The sequence below is a fragment of the Panthera leo genome, chromosome B3 (genome assembly GCF_018350215.1).
Source record: "Panthera leo isolate Ple1 chromosome B3, P.leo_Ple1_pat1.1, whole genome shotgun sequence".
Lineage (NCBI taxonomy): Eukaryota > Metazoa > Chordata > Mammalia > Carnivora > Felidae > Panthera > Panthera leo.
Genome location: NC_056684.1, coordinates 40,179,943 through 40,205,499, shown reverse-complemented (window position 1 = coordinate 40,205,499; position 25,557 = coordinate 40,179,943). Strand labels below are relative to the sequence as shown.

At 52.9% G+C, this 25,557-nt stretch overlaps 1 protein-coding gene across 1 annotated transcript; it reads left to right on the top strand.

Moving 5' to 3' along the window:
* The first annotated feature begins 217 nt into the window (after nucleotides 1–217).
* PLEKHO2 (pleckstrin homology domain containing O2) lies at nucleotides 218–24,418 on the top strand. Its single transcript, XM_042941711.1, has 6 exons — nucleotides 218–333; nucleotides 6,529–6,678; nucleotides 10,917–11,033; nucleotides 17,414–17,518; nucleotides 19,065–19,163; nucleotides 21,462–24,418. The coding sequence occupies exons 1-6, from the start codon at nucleotides 322–324 to the stop codon at nucleotides 22,464–22,466; spliced, it is 1,488 nt and encodes a 495-aa protein (XP_042797645.1). The 5' UTR covers nucleotides 218–321; the 3' UTR covers nucleotides 22,467–24,418.
* Nucleotides 24,419–25,557: the final 1,139 nt, after the last annotated feature.

Here is a 25,557-nt window from a genome sequence, read left to right as displayed (position 1 = left end):
CTTCTGGCTCCACCATCCAGTCCCCAAACCCCCACCCGGCCCCGTCCAGGCTCCACCCCTCCGCCCCGGCCCCGCCCCACCCGTTTCCCGCCCCAGCCCTGGGCCTCCCAGCTCTGCTAGTCCCTTCCCTGGGCCCCGCCCCCTCGCCCCCGGAAGCCTCTCCCCGCCCCCAACCCCGCCCCCCCGAAGTTTCTTGGGCCCCGGGCGGCCCGCGGGACAGAACGCTGAGAGCCGCCGCCCGGCCGGGTGTGGATGGAGGTGGCGGAGCCCGCGCGGCGCGGGGAGTGAGCGGCGGAGCGGCCGGACTTCTGCGGACTCGCGATGGAGGAGGAGGTGAGGGCCAGGCCAGACCGGGGGGGGGGGGGGTCTGGGCTGGGGTCTTCGAGCCCCTTACATTTGTTGGGGTCGCAGGCTCAGGCCCTTGTTCCGATCAGCCCTCTCTCTCCGGACTCCGACACCTAACCCCTGCCCCACCCCCATCTCTCCAGGCTGAGGCTAGGCAGATAGAGCAGGGGTGGGGGTAGTGTTCCGTGTCCCGCACTTAGCAGACACATCCTTCTACGTTATCTCTTTGGCTTCTCACACCAGCTGTGGGCATCGCGGTTGTTATAGTTCGCATTGGATTGAGGGGGAGACTGAGGCTCTGGTCAGTTGATAACTTGCTGAAAGTGGCCTGGAACTGGGCTCGAACCTGGTTACCGTTGACACCCCGTGTCGGCCGGGTCTGATCCTGAAGGGGTAGATTGAGTGTCCTGGAGAGTCTGTGGGGTCTGGAGTCCCTGTGTCAAGGAATCTTGAGTCTGTGACCGTGTCTGGTGGTGAGGATTGGAGAAGTTGCCTTTTTCTCCCCTGTATAAGTCCCTGTGATCCTCTTTCTCCTATCTTCTCCCTTGCCCCAGAATCAGGCCCACATAGGAGCTGATCCTGGCCCCTGCCTTCCCCACATCCTTGGGAGGGCCAACTCCCTGGAGGAGCTGGGCAGCCTTGAGCTTCCCTCTTCCCCCTCAGGACCCTCTTGATCTGGAGTCGGCTCTGGCACTCAGTGACCCCTGCCCTTGAATTGCAAACTCAGTTCTCCCATCAGCCCCATCACCAAAGCACACAGTGAGCACTTAATGTATATATGTGGAATGAATAAATTAGAGCCGGGATCTGCTGAGTCTCAAGGACTTTGCTTCTTGTCCTCTGAGGGGGTCTCAGCTTTTGTCCCTCCCAGCCCAAGGGATGGGGATGTGTTTGCCTGGATAGATGGAGGGAAAAAATGAAAGCTTCACTCTTGGGATAACCCTGGCCAGCTGGAAAGCCCTGAGGGGATCAGGCTTCCCGTGTCCCCATCAGTGTCCAGCTCCCTATTTCCTGGGGCCAGTGTCTGTCAGGGTTCCTTCCAGGCCAGGCCCTGCATTTCTGTGGGATGGTAGATAAGTCACTTCCCCTCTCAGCCTGCATTTCCTCTTCTATAAAATATAGGGCTTGGCCTCCTCCCTGGGTCCTGTGTGATTGTGTCCCCCTCTCTCAGAGTGGGTGGAAGGAGGGGGCAAAGTCAGGCCACTATGATTTGCTGTGGTTTCTTTCTGACAGGGGTAGGGCTGCCCTCCCCCACCCCAGGCCCCTGCTGTGAGGGTTAGACTGTCTGGTTGTGGCCCCTCCCCTTCTCCCAGAGGATGTGGGACAGGATTACTCCATCTCCAGATCTGCTCTGGCCCCCAATTAAGGGAAGTTCTCCTGGGGCCTCCTGGGCCAATGGTTTGTCTCCTGGCCAGCTCAGCCCAGCCCTGCACTCCCTCTAGTTCTGAGTTTCTAACATTGCCATTTACTGACTCCCAGATGCCAAGAGCTCCCCATATACCTGAGCCATCTAAGGGCTTGCCCACCTCCTCCCCACACAGAGGGGCTCCCTATCTCCTGCCTTGTCTTAGGCATCCCTCACTCTTGTCCTCCCATTCCTTCTCCTAATCACTTCTTGTTTCTCTAGGTCTTAGTGCTTGCCCATCTTTGTTTCTCTAAAACACCTCTTAGATCATAGTCACCTGCTCTGCCCCATGACCTCAGGCTGGCCTCACCTCACTCCCACATGGCTGTTTGCAGCCCTTCCCCTAGCTTACATTTCTCTCCGGGGGCCCCAGCTACCTTAGTGCCAACCCCCCTCAGCTTCACTGACCTCCTCTGTGCAATAGCTTGGTAGTCTGAGGCTACCAGGCTGAGGCTGAGGCTTAGTGAAGAAGTTTGGGTCCAGACACTGGGCATTTGTCCATTTGAGTTCTCAGGCCCTCAGTTTCCCCATCCACAAAAAGAGGGAGGTGGGCAATCCAGAAATGTGATGATATGCATGCAAAAGCTTTGAAAACTGCGAATATAGATGTGGGATATTGTTGCAGCCACTGGAGTAAGGTTGAAAACCCAGAACCTAGGGTTTCTTTCCTGTTTCTGCCCTGGGGTTCCACCCCCACCTTCTCTCTCTCAGTCATGCCTTTCCCTGCCTCGGCCTCTAGTGGCTCCAGGCAACTCATTTGTCCACGTCCATCTAGAGAGAGGCAGGACAGTGTCCTGTCCAGCCCTGGTTTTGTGACCTTGAGCTAATCTCTTGCCCTTTCTGGCTATACTTTCTCATTCCATAATGAAGGGGTTGAATGAAGGGTCTCTTGATACCCTTTGTGTCCTCCCTTCTCCTCTGGGCCAAGGTGTGTGTCTCTTGCCTGCCTCACACTCCTACTAAAACCTTAGTTTCTGCAAGGACTTCCTAAACTAACCCCAAACCCCTACTGCACCAGAGAGCTGGGACTCATGTTTCCTTCCGGGTAGGTCCTATGTTCTCCCAAAAGGCTGGGGCCCTCAAGAGCAGGGGATGCCCTCCCCACCCTCAGACTGAAGACTTACCTTGTAGGGTCTCTGTTGCCCCCATCAGACTGCAAGTTCCCTCAGGGCAGAGTCTATGCTTCCTCTCTGATAACCCCATCCCAGGGCTCTGACATGGTGGGATCTTAGCAGAGTTTGGTCAGCACATCATTGGGCTTAAAGGGCAAAGGTTGTCATAAGCTCCCTGTGGTGTGAGGTGCCAACAAGGTTTCTTCTGCTTGTCTCTGTCTTTCCACCATGGCCTGTGTTGTGGCTTTCCACCTGTTCCCTTCCCTTCTGTGCATAGTGTTAGGGTGACCTGACATCTTTTTCTTTTTTTCTTTTCTTTCTTTTCCTAAAGGAATGACACAGAGATCCTCCCACCTCAAGCAAAGGGGAGCCAATCTGGTGCTCAGGGGTGCCTCAGGAGCTGCTCACAGTGGGCAAGGGAGGGTCTGAGTGAGGATGGGTGGGAAGAGAGAGGGTGAAACAGGAAGAACAGTGGTCAGCTGGTCAATAAGAGGAGAGAAGGCCGTGAAACTGGGCTGAGCAAGACAAAACCTCCCCTGTGAGCCCTGCCAAGAGGAGGGGCCACTTATTAAAACTTACTGGGGCATAGCCAGGCCCCCTGGTGGAAGTGTCTGAGGGGCAGGGAGAGGGGCAGGGTGGAGGGTAGCAGGCAAGCAGGACTCTGGCCTCTAGCCAGGCCTCCCTTTGGTGGCTGTTGCTGTGGCTAATTCCTGACAAGGAGACCCTTCCTGGGCTTTGGTTCATGCCATCTCCAGCCCCTTGTCACTTCCCCCCACATCCCCAAAGTGCCTTCTCTCCTCAGTCCCACCCTGTTCCCACCCAGCCCTAAAGGCTTCTTTAGCTAACTCAGTCCCAGTATTCACTGGGCACTGCTCTGCTACACCCTGAGAGGACAGTGGTTAAGGCACAAGCTTTCAGCCTTGCCCCCTGGGAGCTTCCAGCTGACAGGAAGTTTTCATGTGTCAGACAGTGGGTGAGGCAGGCCTAGGAGGTCACAAGGGGAAGGAGTTTACAAAGGGGTGTGAGATCCCATGGGGTGGTGGGTGGGCCCCTGAAAAGCAGGAGGCAAGCTTGGAGCTCAGCAGTGGGAGACCAGTGCCTACTGCTCTGTGCAAGAGACACTGAGAGTCTGCAGGCTGAGGAGGTGGCCAACAGCACCACTGTAGTTGCTGATGGAGGGGTGTGATGTGTGAAATGTGGGGTGGGGTTTCCCATTCTTCCCTTCTAGCCCTGGGCCTGGGCCAGCCTGTAGGGCTCACTGAGGAGATGAGGCCCCTGCCAGTCATGGTCGTGCAGCTAATGGGGGCTGAATACAGGGTCTCTGGTGTTGGGAGTGATGCACGATAGGATGTGAGAGCCTCCCCCTTCTTGTCAAAGGTCCCTGAAGTCTCCTCTCTCCGTGGTCAGGGTGCCTCAGAACTGGCCTATAGGCAAGCCTCCCACTTCCACACTCCTCCCATCTGGGAAGATACTTTGGGACCATCTGACTTCCCCACTTGTCTAGTCATCTACAAGTTAGGGAGAGATGCTGAGGGGCACACCACATTCCTAAAGCTCCTAGGGTACTGAGACCCAGCAACTAAGCCCATAAAGGCCTTCTCCCGAATTCTGAACCAGGCCCAGGGAAAACATCCCTGAGAGCTGGAAGGGATGCCAGTGACAACAACAGTGACAATGACAGATACCATTTCCCAAGTTTAGGGTATTCTAGGCACCTCTTTATATGCCATATCTTTATTCAACAAACATTTATTGAGTACCTACTGTATGCCAGATGCTATCTAGGCACTGGGGATATTGCATGAAACAAAGCAAAAATCTTTGCCCTCATGGAGTTAAAATCCTTGCAACTTCTGTTATTATCACCATTTCACAGATGAAGAAACTAAGGCTTAGAGAGGTTAAGTGACTTGCCTATGGTCTGTGTGACTTGGGTGTCAAAAGCTCAGACTCTCAACCACTGGAGTGTGCAGTTCAGAGGGGTGGGGCCACAGTGAGAGCCAAGCTGGGGCTCCCTTGCCATGATATTGAGCAGGGAGGTGCCCAGCCCCTTGCCCAGCCCCTGACAGCTCACCAGTCTTCTGCCTGGGCTTGTCTTTCCAAAGCCAGCTGTGGCCACAGGGTATCCCTGGGGAGAGGCATGCTCCTTTTAACTGGGGCCCCTTTTTTGAACTTTATGTAAATTATAAAGTACTCAAAATTAGTCAGTGCTAATTTCCTTCTAGCATCCTCTAGATTCGACACGCTCTTGACCTCCTCTCTTTTACCCTCTCCTTCACACTCACTGCTGTGGGCACCAGTCACTGAAGCAAAGTGGTTAGCAAATCGGTGTATTTTTATTTTCATTTCACAGATATTTCTCAAGCACCCATTATGTGTAAAGGAACAGTGCTAGGTGCTGGGGATCAGAGGTGAAATGAGCCCATCTGAAAGGCATGTACCTGACACCCAGCCACCTAAGTAGATAATTGAGGGCTGGCCTGGAGGCTCCAGGGTGGCTGCCCATGTCTGAGAAGAGGACTCGAGTTTACCTCCTGTACCAGCCTGTGGTCGAAGGCAGAGTCCTTGGAGCCCTTACCAGATGGATGGCCGCCCACAAGTCCTGGCCTGTGGTGGGACTAAGAGCAGAGGACCCCCTGCTTTGGGGCAGGAAGCCGTAGAATGGATTCTCTTGAAGGGCAGGGATGGAGAGGCAGATTACCACTGCCTGCCTGCTTCCTTCCATCCTTCTTCTCCTGCTTGAATGGTCCTTCTCTGGGACGCCTTCCTGGGCCACCCAGACCTGAGCCAGGTCCCCCACTGTCCACTCTCACTCCCTTCTTCATGCCCCTTTCACTGTTCCCTTCATAGCGTTTCATGCTCCTTAATGTATTTATGTCTGGTGTTTGTTCAGCTTCTCCTTCCCTGCATCGCCAGCTCTATGAGGACAGAGATGCATTATTTTTATTGTTTCCTGCTTACTCCGGCACCAGTGACGTTGTCAGTGCTCAATATAGCGTTTGTGGACTGGTTGAATGAATCCATGAGGCAGAATGGTGGAGCTGGAAGAACCTGGGGTCAGAGACCCGGTTTGACTTCTGGGTTTGTTTGTCCCACTGTGTGACTGGGAAGTCACACAGTTTGCTGCACCTCTCTGAGCTTCAGTTTGCTGTACCATGTGAATAATGATGCTTCCACCTCAGAGTAGTTATATCATTTAAATGGGATGATGTGTGGCTCAGTATTGAGGTGGCTATTGCTATTATTATTGTTGTTGCTGTTGTCATTACTGTTAATTCTTTTTTTAATAACTGTTTTTAACGTTTATTTATTTTTGAGAGAGAAAGTGCATGTGAGCGGGGGAGGGGGAGAAAGAGAGGGAAACAGAATCTGAAGCAGGCTCTGTGCTGTCAGCACAAAGCCCGATGTGGGGCTCGGACCCATGAATTGTGAGATTGTGACCTGAGCTGAACTGGACACTTAACCAACCGAGCCACCCAGGCACCTCTATTACTGTTATTTCTGATACTTGATTAAGGAAGGGTACCTGCCTTGGGAGTTGTGGGGAAGCTCATGTAGGATGATATGAGTAGGTACCCAGCAGAGGGACATATCCCTTGTGTGGCCATCGGACTGTGTGACCCCATGTCAGCAGCTTTCACGACATGTCCTGTTGCTATCTTACAGGGTGTGAAGGAAGGGGGCGAGAAGCCTCGGGGAGCGAGGATGGCCGACAAGGCTGGCTGGATCAAGAAGAGCAGTGGAGGCCTCCTGGGGCTTTGGAAAGACCGATATCTGCTCCTCTGCCAGGCCCAGCTGCTGGTCTACGAGAATGAGGTAAGGACTCACCTGGCCCTGAGGTTGGGATTACTGGGGCAGGAAGCAAAGGGATGATGGCAGCCCAGGCCAGCAGAAGGATCCCAGAACTGGGACTGGAACACCTGCTCCACTTTTGACATGCTGTGCAACTGGATTTGGTTTGAGACCTGAGTCCTTGGGCAAGTGCCTGATCTTCTCTGGGTCTCTATGGTATGGGGACAATACCTCCAGGTGCAAGTCTCGGGCTCGTGCATGAGGGGCCCTTTGAAGTGTATGTACATAGAAATGTGTGTGTCTCCTCAGTGTATTTCTATACTGTAACTCCTTGTCATTGGGCTAGGTTCAACATGAGTGAGTGTTCCAGAAAACTAGAGCTTCTTCCATTCAACCAAAACTTTGCTTGTTTGGAGTTCTTGCATACCTCTCATATGAGGCTCATAGTAGTCCTGTGAGGGTGTCATCACATCACATTCTATAGAGGGAGATATTGAAGCCCAAGGTGGCCAAATGATTGTTCAGCATCTCTGTGAATGAAGGAGTTGGGAACCCAAACCAAATCCAGTGCTCTTTCTACCCATAGATTCTGGCGAGTAAACTCTGACACTTATTTTTGGTGGAAATCCTCTAAAATATGTTGAATATCTTCTGCCTTATTCAACAGAAGGTGTTGGACTAAAGTGAGTCTTTCCTTCGTGGCTCAGAGTCCCCTATCATCAGATTATCCTATACTGCCTGACTGTACTTCTCAGCTTTTCTCTTTCCTTTAACATCAAGTGCCAGTCGCCACTTCTGCTGTCCTTGTGCTTCTCAGAGACCTCAGCTCCCCCCTCGGGCTTGTGCTCCTACTCATTTCAGTAGGCTTGAAACTTGGACAACCAAGGATGTTAAAATTGTGTGTTAAGTAAGAGTCGATGAAGCTCTGGGTGAGATCTAAGGAGGAAAGATGAATTTTGCTTGTGGATGCTGTTTGTGTTCTGGGACTGAGGCTGTTAGAAGGCCCATCCACTGAAAGTGGGCTATCACTGTGTGCCTCTGACAGATGGAATACATGGGGAAGAACTGGTCTGGGGGCAGAAGAGGGATTCTGCCTGTCCTCTCATCCTTTCTGAGCATCCCTCAGGTTACCTTGGCAAATTCATAATGACCCAGGCCAAGAAAGGTTGGGCAACCAGATCTAACTGTTTAGAGGAACTGCCTTTGAGAAGCACCTTGCCTTTCCTGCCTGAGTCCACAGGCTCATGGAGTTGGGGTGTCAGAGAAGCAGCTGGAGGAGGGCAAGGGAATGAATTATGCAGGGAGCCCCCCAGATGTTCTCAACCGCTGCCGTCACCAAATTAGGATGTGCTGTGGCGGCAGCAGGGGGATATTTTTATAAATAAAGGCAGTTGTCACACCTTCCTCCAGTCCCAGCTGTCGTAATAGTTGAGTGACAAGCCCCCAAGCTGTCAGCCTGTCAGGCGCTGCTAGACTTGTCCTGGGCTGTGTCTCTGCACCTGGCCACAGCTGGGAAGCAGGAAGGATTTTACATCCCGTAAACATGAAACATCTAAATCAGGCTTAAAAAAAAAATCACTATTAAAAACCTCAGTGCAGTTTCAAGAACTTTGCACTCAGGGGTGGGGGAGGTTGGCCCAGGAGTAGGAATTGAGAAATGCTTATTAGTTCAATTCCTCTTTCTGATGTAAGGAACTAGGCGAGTGCAAATGACTCTTGGCTGTTTCTTTGCTGTCAGTGAGGCTGACATTCCAAAAATGCTGCCCCCGCCCAGTGCCTGCTGGTTTATCCGTTTTTCTGAGCTGCAGAAGGGCCAGATGATTCAGCGTTTTGGGTGGAGAGGAGACCCAGGTCAGGCAACCCTGGGGAGCCGGGTGGTGGGGATGGACTGACTTTTTGTTCCCAGAGAGAGGAGGGTATATTTGGGCTACTAGTTGTCCAGTTGAGGGAGGCTTCTGCACATGGGGAGCTACTCTCTCTGGGACTGGGCATCCTTCCCCAGGCAGCTTCCTTTCTCTGGATGCAGGTGGGAGGGGACTTCCTGGGGTCTTACTCTGAGTCAGGTATTCAGTCCAGCAAACTGGTCCTATGTGTGCCCCTGTTGAGGGCTGCCCTTTGTAGGCCAGAAAAGAGAGCAGACACATGCAGCACAGGGTAGAGAGAGATGCCCAGCAGGGAGTTAGAGGACTGTTCTTCCCCATGGCACGGTGTCCCTAGAACCTAGTATGGTGCCTGCTCCTGGCAGGTGCTTTGTGGATGGGGGACCTCAGAGGAGAGAAAGCATCAGGGCTCAGGCTTGTGGGTATGGCGGGAGAGTTTCCTGGATCTTACTAGTCTTCATGTTGAGTGGAGGAACTTGAAAAGGATTGGAGACTAGGGGCTGCAAAGAGATGCTTGGAGGCAAACACGGGAAAAGACACTTAACTGAACCTGGATGGGAAAGATCAGGCCACCCTGACCATCTATCTGTTCTCCTTCCCTTGAGGGGCCAAACAGAGAGCAGGTCAGTGGTTATCACCCTTAGCTTTCCTTTGAAAAATACTGATGCCTGGGTTCCACATGCCCAGGTCCTGATGAAATTGGTCTGGGATGTTGCCTGGGCATTGGGGTTTTTAAAGCTCCCAGGTGCTAACAAGGTTGAGATTCTATGGTGTAAAGCAGAGGTTCTCAAACTTTTGCATACATCAGAATCACCTGAGGTGTTTGCTAAAAGTCAGATTGTTAGGTCCATTCTCCTATGGTTATGATTTAGTGGGATGGGGCCTGAGAATTGGCATTTCTAACAAGTTCTCAGGTGGTGCTACTGCGCTGGCCCAGGTACTACATGTAGAGAACCACTACTATAGAGCGACCTGTTGCTAAGGCATTGATCACCAAGCCTTTGACTGGCTGGGAGGAGTGTGGTGTGCTTGAAAGAGCTCTAGCCTGGGCATCAGGATATAGGTCTGAGTTTGGCTCTGCCCCTTGCATTTGTGTCCATGCTTCGTGGGCAAATCAGTTCGCCCCCAGGCCTCATTCTCTTTCTGTATACAGTGAGGTCAATTCTGGGGCTCTGGGCCTTCAGGTGATTGAGAGGTTCAGGAGAATCAGAGATGCAAAAGTGCTTGCTAAGTGTCAGGGTTTCTTAAAATATGCAGATTATCATGGAGGGAAATCAGGATCATGGAGGGAAATCAGGGCATTTCCTCTGCAAACAGTTGAGTCACTGCCTCCCAGATATTCCACCCAAAATGGCAGAGCACCAACGCAGTCCCTGGGGATGCTTTTGCTGGCTCTCTGAGTGATGTCCAGTAGCAAGCATGTCCTTAACTTGTTGGCCAGCATCTAGGGCAGCTCTCCCCTCTAACTCCCACCCCCAGGGCTGGCTTCTTCTTCCCTGGATGCTCAAGGGTGAGAACGCAGCACAGTGAGAAGTTGTTCCATCTGGGTCTCCCCTGGAAGAGGAAGCAACTGACCAACATTGGGGAGCTTGTCCCAGGCAGCTTGCTGGAGAGGCACCTGGTAGGTGGAGCCCAAAGGGAGAAAATACTCAAGTGCCAGGGCTGTTGGGCAGGAAGGCAGCCCTGCCAGTGTCCTCGGTGGCCTAGAAGAGGCTGGCCCACTGTCCTGGCCACTGGTCTTCTTAGTGATGAGGCCTCAGGGTGGCAGGCTAGTGGGGGGATTGCTTTTGAAGGAACCCTTGCCATCTTCATTGTGTAGGCCACAGAGAGTGGCCTCTTCACCTAGCCAGGGGTCAGCAGAGGAAGATGCCAAGTGGGGAAGTCACTTCAGGATCGTTGTGGTAAAGGCAGGCATGCAGCCCCAAACTTCCCTCTGTGGCTCTGCCTGGAAAGCCTTTTCTTTTTTTTTTTTTTTCCTCTCATTTTGTGATATCTTACTCCCTCTTCCAGGCTGCCTCTTCCACAAATCTCTGCCTGGCCTCAGGGCCTACGTGGACCGCCAGGCAGGCTTCTCTAGCTTCCCGTTTCTTCCTTTGGCTTTAGGCACATTTGAGTCGGCCCTGCTACCCACCTCCAGGCTGGCTGCCCCATTTCTCATGTGGATGCTGAGCCTTGAGCCTCCCTCCAGCCAGCATGGACTGAATACTGTCTACTTGCCGGGGTTTGAATACATCTTGTGATTGATTGGCAGCTCAAGGTTGCCTTCTGATGGATTGATACCCTCGCTGACTGAGATCAGGGTCTGCGGTGGGGCTTGGGTGTTGGAGGGTCTGGGTGCATCTGGCTCTCACTAGTTTATGGCCCCTCTATCTCCCTCCCCAGGACGAGCAGAAGTGTGTGGAGACAGTGGAGCTGGGAAGCTATGAGAAGTGCCAGGACCTTCGTGCCCTCCTCAAGCGTAAACACCGCTTTATCCTGCAGCGATCCCCAGGGAATAAGGTAGGGCTATGCCCACTGCTGCCTGACCTTCCTCCAGGTCCACCTGGGTTGGTTTGGGAAGATCACCCCTGGAAGGCTTTCTAATGCAGGCCAGGCCCCTGGATGTAGCTCCTGGAGGATCTCTGGAGTGTGGCTGAGGCTCAAACCCAGAGGCTACCACAGGTTAGACCTTTTGCTCATTTTGGCCTGGAGTCTCCCCACTGCCTGGTTGATAGGAGATGCATTCGGGGCACTGCTTTGAGGTCTGGTCCCCTCTCCCCTTCTAGGCACTGGGGCCTCCTTCCCAGGCTGTAGTTGGAGGTGGGGTCCTTGGCCTTTCCCCACATCCTGGACACATGAGGCACAGGGGCTGAGACAGGAAAGCTGGGGACTGAGGCCTTCAGCCCACCAGGCCTGCAGCACTGATACAGTCTGGGGCAGAGGGGAGGCTATGGCCTCCACTTCATCTCAGGCCTTCTTGGGTGGGCCACCCATCCTGCCTCCGTCCTGGACTCAGTGCTCAGAGACCTGCGGCCCCCCAGCTTTCTTCCCTTTGCACTTTCCTTTTTTGGCTGAAGCCGGAGAAAGTCTCTTGCCTGGGAGGTTCTCCCCCTGGGACATGCTGTGTATGCAGATGATGTTTGCTGCTTGCACATTTCTCTGGCAGGGAGTCTGGGTGGGTGTTGATGCATGGTATAGTTTCACAGATGTCAGGAGAGAGTTTAGATTTGAGGCAGGCATGTACAGCACCTCTTTCCAGCTCGCGCCCATCTGCAGCTGGGCCACGCCTCGTCCCAACCCCTGCACATCATGTGGAGCCTCGCAGAGTCAGGCTGAGTCACAGAGGCTGGGGGTTGGGGAGCATCTGGTCTGGGCCTGCTGGAGGCTACTCTGTCCTCCCCCAGCTTTAAGGCCCAGGAGCCTAAGTCCTCTGAGTGCTGGGGCTCAGGGCTTGGGGCCCTGGAGGAGGCTGTGGTGCGTTATTTACTAACCCTTTGTCCTACTCTGCAGTGGGTGGAGCACAGAAACAACTGTGGAGCTCTGGGAATTGGGGGTTGAGCCCAGGTTTCACTTGACATCTGCTGCTTAGGGCTCTTAAGAAGAGGAGAGCCATATTTTGGTCTTTCAGACCAGTTAGCCCCTGCCTGTTCCTCTCTGAGCAGGCACTGTAGTTGTGTATGTGTGTGAGTTACATGCGGAGTACATTATGTAGAGGTGAGTGTTCACCTGACCATGGGTCTGCCTGGGTCTTTGTGTGTCTCTCTAAGTGAGCTTATATGGATGTGAGGCAGATGGGGTCATGCTTCTCTGTCCTCTGCCAGTGTTGTTCTTCTCTCCCCAGCTCTGACAATCAGCTGATGGTGGGCTTAGGTGGGTGGGGCCTAGCTCAGTGTGGGACTTACCTTCAGAGAGGCCTATTTGTGCAGCTGCATTCTTAGCTGCTTTGGCCAACACCCTGCCTTCCACCCCCCAATCCTGCCAAGAGTTCAGATCGGCTCTGGGTGACTCTGGGAACAGGATGATAAGTCAGGGAGATGAGGCTGTGGAGCAAGTTGTGGGGGCTGTAGGGCGGTGGGAGGACAGCACATCCAGTTCCAGCTCTCCCTGACTCTCGCCGCCCAAGGAACTCATACAGACAGCAGGGTTCCCCAGAGGTCAGATGGTGGACCGCCCGGAGCACCAGGTCTCCCATGTCTTCTCACCCTCCTTTCCTATCTCCCTGGGTGTTCCCCATCCTCAGTGAGGCCACACGCTGGCCAGGAGGTCACATGACCCTGGCTGTCTGGTCCTGAGGCCGCCTTTTTCCCCCCTCTAATCAAATAAACAAAGACGCCAGTGTCTTGCATGCCCCTCTCCCCCTGCCTCCCATCCCCACACCCCTGCCATGAGGTCACAGGCGGACGCTGCCAGGAAGCAGGGTGGCCTAGCTGGGCCTTGCTGCCCTGCTGGTCTCGGCCAGCTTGGCCCGTTCCTCTTTCCTGCTGCCTCTCTCCCCCTCCCACTTTTTTCCTCTCTGCCATTTTGTCCTCCCCTCTTTCCCAGGCCATGTGGGCCTATTCTGTGGCCAGTCCTGTTGGTTCTGAAACTCCAAGCAGGGCCTGTGCCCCAGGGCTTCTTGGAAGGGCTTGAGAGGGACCTGTGTAGCCTGTGGCTCTTTAGGACATAGGGCCAGGGGCGGGGCCAGAGGAACAACTTCTTGGTATTCCATTTGTCCCCATTCTGGTCCCCCTTGTGGGATGCCTGGCTCATTCAGCCAGGATAACAAGGTTCCTTAGAGTGGGACTGGGTCCCATTTAACCTTGCATTCCCTCTCCTAGGGGGTTCCTTTGGCCAGTACAATAGGTCTTCCTGAAGCCACCTCCTTCACAGGGAGCAGAAGAGAACACAGGCTGGGGCGCCTGGGTGGCTCAGTCGGTTAAGCGTCCAACTTGCGCTCAGGTCATGATCTCACAGTTTGTGAGTTTGAGCCCATGTCAGGCTCTGTGCTGACAGAACCTGGAGCCTGCTTCAGGAACCTGGAGCCTGCTTCGGATTCTGTATCTCCTTCTCTCTCTCTGCCCCTCCCCCACTGGTCTCAATAAATAAATAAATAAATAAATGAATAAATGAATAAATAAATGAATAAATAAATAAGAGAACACAGGCTGACCCCTTTTCCATGCCCAGGCCTGCCTCAGGTGGGCTGGTCATTGGGGAAGGATTGCAGGTTGGGTTGGGCCTCTGATCTTGTCCCACTGAGGCCCCAAGTAGTGCATAAGCCTGTGCAATGTGGGTTTGTGGGACTAGAACTCTTAGCTTGACTCCCAGGCCAGTGCTCTTTCTCTGCCCTACTCTTGCTCCATCTGTGGCTGATTTCAAGGGTATGCCTCTGCAGCTCTCCGGCATGCTGAATCCTCCACTGAGCAGGGGCCCACCATCTCGGAGCCTGCAAGAAGGAGCAGCAGCTAGGCTCCAAGGGGCTGGCCCTGGGCTGCCTTTCTGGCAGTCCCCATCACAGGGCTGGGTAGGCCCTTGCAGAGCCTGGATGTTGCCACCGTCCCTCCCTGAGCCCCCTGCAGCCCTGATGGCTGGGCTAAGAGGCAGTTGCCAAGGTGCCCTGGGGTTTCTGACTTAACTGCAGATCTGCTGCCAGGATCGAATTTACCCTGGTCATGCAAATGAGCATTTGGCTGTGCCTGGCATGGGGAGGTGGGTGGGACCCAGGGCCCTGTATGAGGAGGCGGCAGCAGCCAGGAAGAAGTTATATAACGAGGATGCTGCGGGGGCCAGGCAGACTGTGGTGTTACATAACATTGAAGGTGTCCGGAGGGAAGGCGCTATCTAACACCAGGGTGGGGGATGGGCACGCTGGCAACCCGCCCGACAAAGAACTAGGGCATCTTGAGGTCAGAGTGGGCAGTGACCCAAAAACAGGGCAAGGGAAGGAACTTTGGGCCAGTTCATTCATTTACTGGCTCATTCATTCAGTAACTATTTACTGAATACCTACTGTGTGCGGGGACCCTGGCATCAGTCCTGTTTAATTCCCTCAGCATTGTTTGGGTTAGGCATTATGCCTTTATCCAGATGAGGAAACTGGGACTCTTTTGTCAGAAGGAAGGCAATAGTGATAATTCCTTTTTTTTTTTTCTTTATTCTTTTTGAGAGAGAGAGAGAGAGCAAGTGCGTGCACAAACGGGACAGAGACAGAGAGAGGGAGAGAGAGAGAATCCCAAGCAGACTCTGCACTCTCAGCACAGAGCCTGACACAGAGCTCGAATTCAGGGACTGTGAGATCATGACCTGAGCTGAAATCAGGAGTCGGACACTTAACCACCTGAGCCCCAACAGTGATAATGCCTATTGCTGAGCACTCACTCTATGCCCAGCTCCACAGTCAACACTTCAGATACATATTTGATCTTCACAGCTCCATGAGGCAGGTTGTGGTGGTCTTGTCTTTTTACAGATGAGGAAACTAAGGCTCAAAGTCAGCCAGCTGTAAGCAGTGTTCTGTCCAACTCAGAGACTCTACTGCTATTGTGTCTGCCATGCAAAGTGGTCCCTCTGTTTGTGTGGTCTTGCTCCTTCTACCATTTCTTGTCTGATCTTGGATCCTGGCAGGGAGGGGGTTCTCTGAGCTGCTGTTTCTTCTTCTTTTTTCTTTTTTTTAAGATTAAAAACATTTATTCTTTTTAAATTTAAAAATTTTTTTTTCAACGTTTATTTATTTTTGGGACAGAGAGAGACAGAGCATGAACGGGGGAGGGTCAGAGAGAGGGAGACACAGAATCTGAAACAGGCTCCAGGCTCTGAGCTGTCAGCACAGAGCCCGACACGGGGCTCGAACTCACAGACTGCGAGATCATGACCTGAGCCGAAGTCGGCCGCTTAACCGACTGAGCCACCCAGGTGCCCCTAAATTTTTTAAACATTTATTCATTTTTGAGAGAGACAGAGCATGAGTGGGGGAGGGGCAGAGAGAGAAGGAGACACAGAACCCAAAGCAGGCTCCAGGCTCTGAGCTGTCAGCACAGAGCCTAACATGGGGCTCAAACTCACAGATTGTAAGATCATGACCTGAGCTGAAGTCGGATGCTTAACTGACTGAGACACCTAGGCACCCCAGAAACACTTTAAAATTAAAATGAATTTAATTTAATTTTACTTTATTTTATTAAAAACTTTTTTTAATGTTTAATTTTGAGAGACAGAGAGAGCGCAAGCAGGGGAGGGGCAGAGAGAGAGGGAGACACAGAATCTGAAACAAGCTTCAGGCTCTGAGCTGCCAGCACAGAGCCCAACATGGGCTCCAACTCACGAACTGTGAAATCATGACTTGAGCTGAAGTCAGATGCTTAACCGACTGAGCCACCCAGGTGTTCCTTATTTTATTTTAAGGTTTATTTATTTATTTTGAGACAGAGAGAGAGAGAGAGAGAGAGAGAGAGAGAGAGAGAGAGCACGAGAGCACAAGGAGGGTAAGGGTAGAAAGAGAGGGAGAGAGACAGAGTCCCAAGCAGGCTCCACACCACCAGCACAGAGCTCGATGTAGGGCTCAAACCCACGAATGGTGAGATCATGATGAGCTCAAATCAAGAGTAGGACGCTTGACCGCCTGCACCACCCATGTGCCCCCCAATTTTTTTTATTTTTTAAGCAGTTTTTTTTTTTAATTTTTTTTTAAACATTTATTTATTTTTGAGACACAGAGAGACAGAGCATGAATGGGGGAGGGGCAGAGAGAGAGGGAGACACAGAATCAGAAGAGGCTCCAGGCTCTGAGCCATCAGCCCAGAGCCCGACGCGGGGTTCGAACTCACGGACCGCGAGATCGTGACCTGAGCCGAAGTTGGACGCTTAACCGACTGAGCCACCCAGGCGCCCCTAAGCAGTTTTTTTTTTTTTTAACATTTATTTATTATTGATAGACATAGACAGAGTGTGAGCAGGGGAGGGGAAGAGAGAGAGGGAGACACAGACTCCAAAGCAGGCTCCAGGCTCTGAGCTGTCAGCAGAGGCCAATGTGGGGCTCGAACTCATAAACTGCTAGATCATGACCTGAGCTGAAGTCGGATGCTTAAATGACTGAGCCACCCAGGCGCCCCTTTTTTTTTATTTTTGAGTAATCTCTACACCCAGCATAGAGCTTGAATTCACAACCCCAAGATCAAGAGTCACATGCTCTACCAACTGAGCTGGCCAGGTGCCCCTCTCTGATTCTAATGTAAGAACTGGGAGCTCCTGCATGAGATGAGAAGGGATGCCTGGGGTGGGATGGGGTGTAGAGTCCTGAGTCATGGGATTACTTTATGTCACCTTGTGCAAGTCTCATCCCATCTGTGAGCCTCTGTTTTCCTCATCTGTAAGATGAGGGGGTTGAAATTGACCCTCATTGCCCTTTCTCTCATACAACCTATGATTCAAGGCCAGAAAGGATACCCTGGGACTTTTTCACTTGGCCAGAGCTGAGTGTGGGGCCTTCTGGAGAGCTGCATGTGGCCCTGGTTCCAGTGGGCCTTCACCAATGGACACCCTTCACACCTGTCACCTCTGTCACTGTACTCAGCCTGGTGTGGATGTAGACTGGGACAGCTCCTACTTTATGGAAAAAACAGGCAGCTGGTCTGGGGAAGTCACATGGAATAAGACCAGATCTTGGCTCTTTCCACAGGGCAAGGCTGATTTGAATCCAAATCTCTGGCAGCATCATGCTGAGAGCCAGCCCCTTCTCTGCTTGATCTATCTCCTTCCCTCCCCCAAAGCCCCTTGTCAGACCTGTTGTGGGGGGTCATTTCAGTTTGCTCCTGACCAGCTGTGCCATCACAGACTTTGGGATCTGGGATGGGAAAACTTCCTTAAGACCCCAAATGTGAACTCTGTTAAACATCTGCCATCCACCCCATCCATGTCCCCTGCAGGTCAGCGACATCAAGTTTCAAGCAACCAGTGGGGAGGAGAAGGAATCCTGGATCAAAGCCCTCAATGAAGGGATCAACCGAGGCAAGAACAAGGCTTTTGATGAGGTGCGATGCAGTCCTATGGATGGCTCTGTGTCTCCTTTCCCGCCATGTGTGATCTCAGAGAGGATCCTGCCTGCCCCCCCCCCCCCCAACTTCAGACAACCCTGAGATTATGCTACAGACACTGGGACATCTACAGTTGTTACCTCATTTAATCACAACACCCCTCAAAGTGTTCTCATTTTAAGGATGAAGAAACTGAGGTGTCAGGAAATTAGTTTGTTTTAAAGTAAAAAGTGAATAGGTAGAGAGTAGAATTTAACTGGTAGCCATGCATCCTTTCCAACCCAGCCTCAGCTGAAAACAGCAGGTGGGCCCAGGCCAGAGGGGTCTGGGCGGGGGGTGTCTGAGAGCTTGAAAGCTCTCTTTTCAGTTTGGCTGTAAAGTCCAGGCTGGGCTGGCTTTGGCCCTGGGCCTCCCCATCCGTCTGCAATGACTACCTAGCCCCCTGTACTGTAGTGTGACTCTAGCACCAGTGGCTGTGATTAGGTTTGAGGTAGGCAGGGTATCCCATGGGGCCAGATCTCCTAGGGTGGATTGTCTTTGACATCATGGATTTGTAGCTCTTTGAGCTAAAATTGACCTGGGGTCCACCTAAACTGACCCCTTGGATTGCAGAAGCCGAAGACCTGAGGGGAGGAATCTTCCCAAGCAAGTCCCTCTTAACACCCAGGTCTCCTGACTCACAGCCGTGGTTTCTATGTCATGTTTTATGAGACTGTATCTTGCTCAGCCCTTCACTAGCTAGAGAAACTGTCCCCGTTTCATGGGTGAGGGGTGATAGAGCATATTGCAGGTATTGGAGGCCCCAGAAACATGGGCTGGATGTCAGCCCAGTTTTGGTGGAACAGTCAGAAACAGAGACAGTTGAACCTCACCCCCATCCCCACCCAAGGTGGGCCTGACTCTGAATCTGACCTAAGGGCTGAAGAGTCTTAGCCATACTCCCCATCAAGGACAAGCTACTTCGGGGTTCAGAGTCTGGATTTCCCATGCAAATCTTATTTACTCTTCCCAACTACTCCTGACTGTCTTTCCTTACCATCAGAGAGGATTTTCTGTCTTCTAGACACCCTGGCCCAAAAGGGGCAGAGGCCTTGCTCTCTCCTCAGCTATCCCCAAGGGACCTGGGAGAAGGACTGGGTCCATTTTCTGGAAGGCAGGCACCAGGGGATCATGGGCTGCCTTCTCTCTGCTCCCACAGCTAAGCATAAAAACAGCCTCAGGGCTGTTTGTATATATACGCAAGTATACTGAAGGGCAAGGGCTGGTAGCCCATATCCAGGCAGGAAGACTGAGGCAGAGAGCGTGGCTGCAGAGAAAGGGAGAGCCTCAGATTGCAGAGAGATGACAAAGACAATATAGGGACAGGAAGCAAAGCAGAGGTCCAGACACAGGGAGGTGCCTTAAAGAGAGGGCCAGAGGTAGGGCCCTGACCCTATAAAGGGAAGATGTGGGTGTAGACCCTGCCTCTGAGTCAGGTTAATGTCTGGGCATTTCTTCCTCTCCCCAAGGCCTGCTGGGCACTAACCTTGCTCCCTCTTCCCAGGTAAAAGTGGACAAGAGCTGTGCACTGGAGCATGTGACACGGGACCGGGTGCGTGGGGGCCAGCGGCGCCGGCCACCTACAAGAGTCCACCTGAAGGAGGTAAGACTTTGTCCCAGCTTAGACAGGTAGGAGGTCAGGTGAGCCTGGGACCACAGCTCCTTAGGGTGGTAGCCAAGCTTGGGGCCACCTTTTTCCTGGAGACTTTTGGAGCTGGGGCTTCTTGAGTGGTATATGGGGTGTCTGTGTGTGGAGGCTCATGTGTTATATGTGCTTGGGGTGTAGATGTACCTGCTTTGCTTATTGAGTCTGCACATTGCCCTTACTCAGAGTTGGTCCCTAAGGGACACTAAGACCCTGAGGCTGGTCCCTGCTTCTCAGAGCTCAGCTTCCAGATGGAAAAAAGACCTGTCCACAGACTGCTTCAAGCAGAGTTATGACTAACTTCTATACAGAGGAGGGCTCTCAGAAGCCAGGCAAGAGAGACCACAGAGGGCCCATTGGCACTTGAGCTGACCCATGAAGGACAAGAAGGGCTTCAGTTGTCAGACTTGATGTGAGGGAGCTCTCTGGCCACAGGAATGACCTGAGCTGAGGCAGGAGGGTTTAGGGAGTGCTGAGTCCCTTTGACTACACATCCCTTTGGGGTGTGCAGGAGCTGGGGATGGGATGGATAGGAGGGTACATTCCAGAGGTCAGTTTGATGCCCAGGGTAGCATGGGTTGGGTTAAGGGAGAGAGAGGCAGGGGGCCAGGAAGAAGAGGGAGGAGGTGGGCCCTCCAGGGCTCAGGAGGGGCCAATGGGAGAGACCCTGGGAAGCAAGAGACATCTGGGCTTGCCACTGAATACAGGGCTAGGGGAGGTGGGCCAGACAGAAGGGGAGGGTTGTCAGAGGTGCCCCAAGCCTGACTGGGTGAATGGAGGCCCTGGACCAGGAATTGGGAGAAGTTATGGGCACAGTGAGGGTAAGGGAAGAGCCCTTTTTTGACCAATGTTGCTGATGGTGAGTGGATGGTGAGGGGAAAGATTTTGGAGGCCAGGAAAGAACCTCGGCAAATGCTACATTTGGTGGTGGGGGGGTGGGGCAGGCAGTAGACAGCCAAGGAAGAGAAAGCCAGAGAGGTGAATGGCACCTCCAGAGAGAGAAGGGCACAGGATGTGTTATCAGCCAGGTTGGCAGCCACAAGTCACAGGGGCAGGTCTGGGGAAAGCGGCAGGCGGTGACCCCATCAGAGAAGGGCTCAGCTTAGGTTTCCCAAGGGGTGCAGAGCTGGGGGTGCCAGAGGGAAGGGGACCGTGGTAGGGAAGAGGGAGAAAGGAAGGGGCCGAGGTCATTGGGGAGATTGTTTTTGAAATGTTTTTGGTTGTTTTTGAAATGACACGTCTGTCAGCTGAGGGAATAAAGCCCGCAGAGGGAATGTCTGAAGTAGCCAGAGAGAAAGGGAATGCCCCAGGGGGAGGGCTATGTGTTGGGGAAGGGCCAGTCTTGGGAAGAAGGACCCCCTGAGAAGAATTCAGAGAGGCACTCCTGTCCCAGTGACTGAGCAAGTGTATGTACTGGCCAGATCCCCTGTGGTAAATGGGAGTGGGGTTCTCAGCCAAGACCCCCACTGTAAGGGACCTTGAGAGAGGCCTCCTGCCCAGCCCTGCTCCGGGGCCTCTGAGGCTCCTTGGGAGGGTCTCCATGACCGTGGGGCTGCTGGGTGTCTCTGTAGGTCCCTCGGGCCAGGTGCGGGGCAGCTGCCAACTCAGTGCAGCTGTTCTTCTCTGGCGGTCAGCTGCGGTATGGGGCTGCCTGTGTCTGGGGTCACATCTGACGGCATGAGGAGAGTAGGCACTGGCTGCTGAGCAGCTGGGCAGGCAAAGGCTGCAGAGATGTGGGCTGGAGGGCTGGTCGTGAGGCTGGCAGATCATACAGTGGTCTCCAGAGAGGGGAAGCAGAAGTAAGTGGGCTCGAGACAACTTGGAGGCCGTGTTTGAGTCCTGGTCCCATTGCCCCCCTGGATGGGTGCTTGCACAGATGGAGTTCTCTCAAGGCCATAGAGCCAGAAAGGGGTCAAAAACAGGGCTGGAGCCATGTCTCTTGCTGCCCAGACCAGTACAGTTGCCACTAAAAAGCAGTCTTTTTCACAGGCTGGGGCACCAAGACGACACCCTATCTCTGACCTGGCTTGTGATTCCAAAACAGGGAGTTCTGTGGGAGTGAGGGAGAGGAGAGGATTTATCAGAGAATCACTTCAGCATCTAATCATGTGACCTTGGAAGCCAGGGCAGAGGATGTGGAGAGTGGGAGGCTGGGGGCCTGGGCAGCCTGGATGGGAGGACTTGAGTACCTTATGGGTGGGCACAGATCCAAATGCCAGTCATCCAGGATGACACCTGTATACTGTCCCTTACCAGGTAGCCAATGCAGCTTCTGATGGGCTTTCGCGCCTGGACCTCGACGTGCCAGATAGTGGGCCGCCAGTGTTTGGCCCCAGCAATGATGTCAGTGCAGCCCAGCCCCAAGAGACACTCAGGCCTCCTATGCCTCCTACCAAGCCTTCCCCACTGCCGGAGACCACCAGCCTCAGTGACAGAGTGGAGACTCCTGCCGGGGAGAGAGCCCCATCCCCTGTCTCAGCAAGCTCTGAGTCCCACCAAGCGAACTCAGAGACTCCAGTACAGGAGGACAGTGGCCCTGAGCAGACCCCCAGCATGGTGCTGCCTGACAAACTGAAGGTGAGCTGGGAGAACCCCAGCCCCGAGGACGCCCCTGACTTTGAGAGTACAGAACTCCAGGTGCCCTGCTCTGAGGATTCTGAGGCTGTGCCCAAGGAGGGTGGGAAGCCTCCTACACCCCCACCCAAGATCTTATCAGAGAAACTGAGAGCTTCCATGAGTGGGATGGTGGCTTCTGGGCCAGCCCAGAGTCCTGAGGCCTCTGAAACCTCGGCCCCAGATCCAGCACAGATGTCAGTGAATGGCGTGGATGACAGTCTGGAGCCCGTCAATCCACCCCAGGCCTCGGGCATCCCAGAAACAACCCCAAAGGATGCAACAACGTCCACAGCACTGCCCTGCTGGGACCTGCCATCTCATTTCCATCCCCGCTGTTCCTCCCTGGGGAACCTGCTTGGGGAAGGCCCCCGGCATCCACGGCAGCCTGGAGAACGGCTGTATCGGGCCCAGCTGGAGGTGAAGGTGGCCTCAGAACAGACGGAGAAACTGTTGAACCAGGTGCTGGGCAGTGAGCCGGCTCCTGTGAGCGCTGAGACATTGCTCAGCCAGGCTGTGGAGCAGCTGAGGCAGGCCACCCAAGCCCTGCAGGAAATCAGAGATCTGGGAGAGATGAGCCAGGAAGCACCTGGGCTACAGGAAAAGCGGAAAGAGCTGGTGACCCTCTACCGGAGAAGTGCACCCTAGGGCCTGCCAGGCCAGGGCGTGGTCCCTCCTAGCCAACCCAGTCCATCAAAGCCCAGCCCTGCCAAAAAACATGCTTCTGCTCAGGCCGTAGAAAGGCCATCAGGCATGTTGGGGGTATGGCCAGGAACTATGGAGATTCCTGGTATCCTTCCTGCCCTGCCCTGGCCAATGGTGCCAGGAGCCACCCAGGACCACTATCTGACTATCTGGCCCAGTTTCTGGGCTTGGGCAGGGAGCACACACTTGGTTGCTTGCATGGTTGTTCTGAACTGCCCCAGGGCTTTAGCATGGCACTTGGGGTTTCTGGGGGTGGCATCATCTCTGCTTCCCACCCCCAGTAGTTTACATTCCTGACTTCTGAATAGAGCACAGCTGAGCCCCCCCTCCTCCCCACCCCGCCACAGCTCCCACATCCAGATGTTCCCGGGCAGAGAGCGTTATGGCAGAGGCAGCTTTGAGCCGTAACTAGCCCTCCCTACCCACCTACTCGCAATAGCTGCCAAGGCCTTGGGTCCAAGTTATACGTTTTTCTGTCAGCTGAGTGAGACCTGGAATCCAGCCAGGGCCTGTGAAGGCAGGTGGAAGGCATCTGTGTGGGATTCCTATTCTGCAGGCCTTCCTCTCTGGTGAACTGTGATTGGAGGACTCCAGGGTAGAGGAAGAACTTGAAGGGTCTCCTAGTCTAGTCTCTCCCCCTGGACCAGCTTGTGTCCAGCCCTGCACATTTCCTGTAGAGGTGAACCCGAGAATAGCTCTGAGGTCAACATCAGAAAATCCTGTACCTACTTCATTATAAATGAACCTTCAGAGGAGAAGCCACCTCAACTTCTGTGCCTCCCCAGATGGGATTTATATGTGGCTCTCTATGCTTCCTCCTGAACCCAAACAGGCCCAACATCCCAATCATTTCTTTGGATGCTGATGGGGGTATGTTGGGGCCTGAAATCACTTCCCTTTCCCCTCTTCCCCTCTGGCTCAGGCCCTAGATGGACTGCTCTTCCTGAACTTCCTAGTGGAAGAGGCATTTCTTTTTGTCCCTTTCCTGGTCCAACCCCGCAGCCTGGGCCTCTCCCTATCTGTCGCCTCCCCTCCACCCCAATTCTCCCCGCACTTGTCCCTGACTCTGGGAACACACCCAATCTCCATCTAGGTGCAGAGGCCCTGAAGGCACAGCCACTCTCCCTGGGACCTATAGGAGTAGGAGCAGCTTCTGAAAGGCCTGCTCAGGGGGTTTTTAGCATGTGCACTTTTATTTACTGAAAGAGGACAGGGAGGGTCACAGCTGCATGTCCTGGCCTTTCTGCCCACTGCTCCACCACCAGTCGTGCCCACTGAGACCTGCCAGTACAGGTCAATGCCTTCTTTACTGTACTTCTACTTTGTTCTTGAGGGTAGTGGCCAGGGATCAGGAGGGGCAGATATCCACTCTGCAGCCTATACTGGGCAGAGGTGGAGGTGAACAGCAATGTCCTGACCCATGAGCCCCCACGGGCCTTCTCAAACTACACTCTTTGGACAAACGAGGCTCCCATGCCACAGTCTGCCTGTCCTTCCATCTGCCTTCAGTATGAAAGCAAGAATGGCATCAGGTGCCTAGTCACATGGCCCCCTGCACTCGTCTTTTGGGGAACAGCTTTCCCCCACCAGCAGCCTGGACCAGATGGGGCTTTAGCCAAGTCACCTGTTTCCAGGGACTAGAGCCTCAGTTTCCTCCTCGGATAAATGACCAGATTGAGCAAGTAGCTCTGGGGCCATCTCAGTGACCTAATGCCATTATGGTGTTCTTAAGGGATTCCCTGTGCCTTGGTGACCTGGGCCCCAAGGGGAGGGGTAGAAGGATTGGGAATATGCAGGGTCTGCCTGGCCTGCCTCCTTGAGGAGGATAGCATTCCATGTCTTCTGTTTATGAAGCGCCTTTCTCAAAGTTTGGCAATAAATCCCTTTTTATGGAACTTCTCTGCTGCAAGCCTGTTTGTTGGTGTGGGGACCAGCTCTAGGGCTGGCCTCAAGGAAGCAGAGGGTAAGCAGTGGTTGGTCAGTGGCATCACTGGTCCTTTAAGCTTCCTTCTAGTGCTTCCTTCCCATAGGCTTGGCTGCATCTTTGCTAAACTCAGCCAGGCCCTCCAATTTTACCCCCTCCCCACCCCTACCTACGTGTTTCTATAGGCTGGGAGCTAAGTGTCGTAAGGCACAATGCTTTTCAATTTTTAGAAACTTCATTTGGAAATGATTTCGAATAGAAAAGTTGCAATAATAAGACCAGTACAAAGAACACCCACGTATTCTTTATCAGATTGACCCATTGGTTTATCTTTTGAGTGCTTTGTGTCTTTAACATATATAATTTTTTTCTGAATCATTGGGGAATTAGTTTTCATGGTCCCTTATCCATAAATACTTCAGTGAGTATTTAAGTATATTCTCTCATGTAACCATAATACAGTTATCAACTTCAGTAAGTTTAACACTGGCATACTTATTATCGCTCTTATTTCAGTTTTGTCATTTGACCCAATAATCTCATATTTTTCCTCCAGTGGAGGCTCAAATATTGTATACATGTCTCTCTAGTCTCCTTTAATCTGAAGTGTTTCCACAGCCTTTATCTTTCATGATGTGGATATGTTTGAAGAATATAGTTCTTCCTCCCCACTGTTTTTAATAGATCATTCCTCACTTGGGATTTTTCATTGTGAGGTTTCCTCTGAATTAGATTGAGGTTATGGATTCTTAGCCAGAAAACTGTATAGGGGATACTAGGTCCTTCTCAGGGCATCACATCTGGAGACATACGACCTTCATTCATCCTTCATTGGTGATGTCAATTTTGATCTTCTGGTCAAGGTGTCTGATTTTTCTATTGTATAGTTACGATTTTTTTTTTCTCTTGTAACTAACAATCTGGGAGATATTTTAAGACTGCACAAGTATGTTACACCTCATCAAAATTTCCCCCTAGATTTAGTATTCATTGAGGAGTCTTGCCTGAACAGGTGTTCCCTATAATGATTCAAAATGATTCCAGCTGTTATTTTAACCTCAGAGCCTGGTCCTGATTAGGGGTTAGCCTGGGCCTTGCCATGTGCCCATG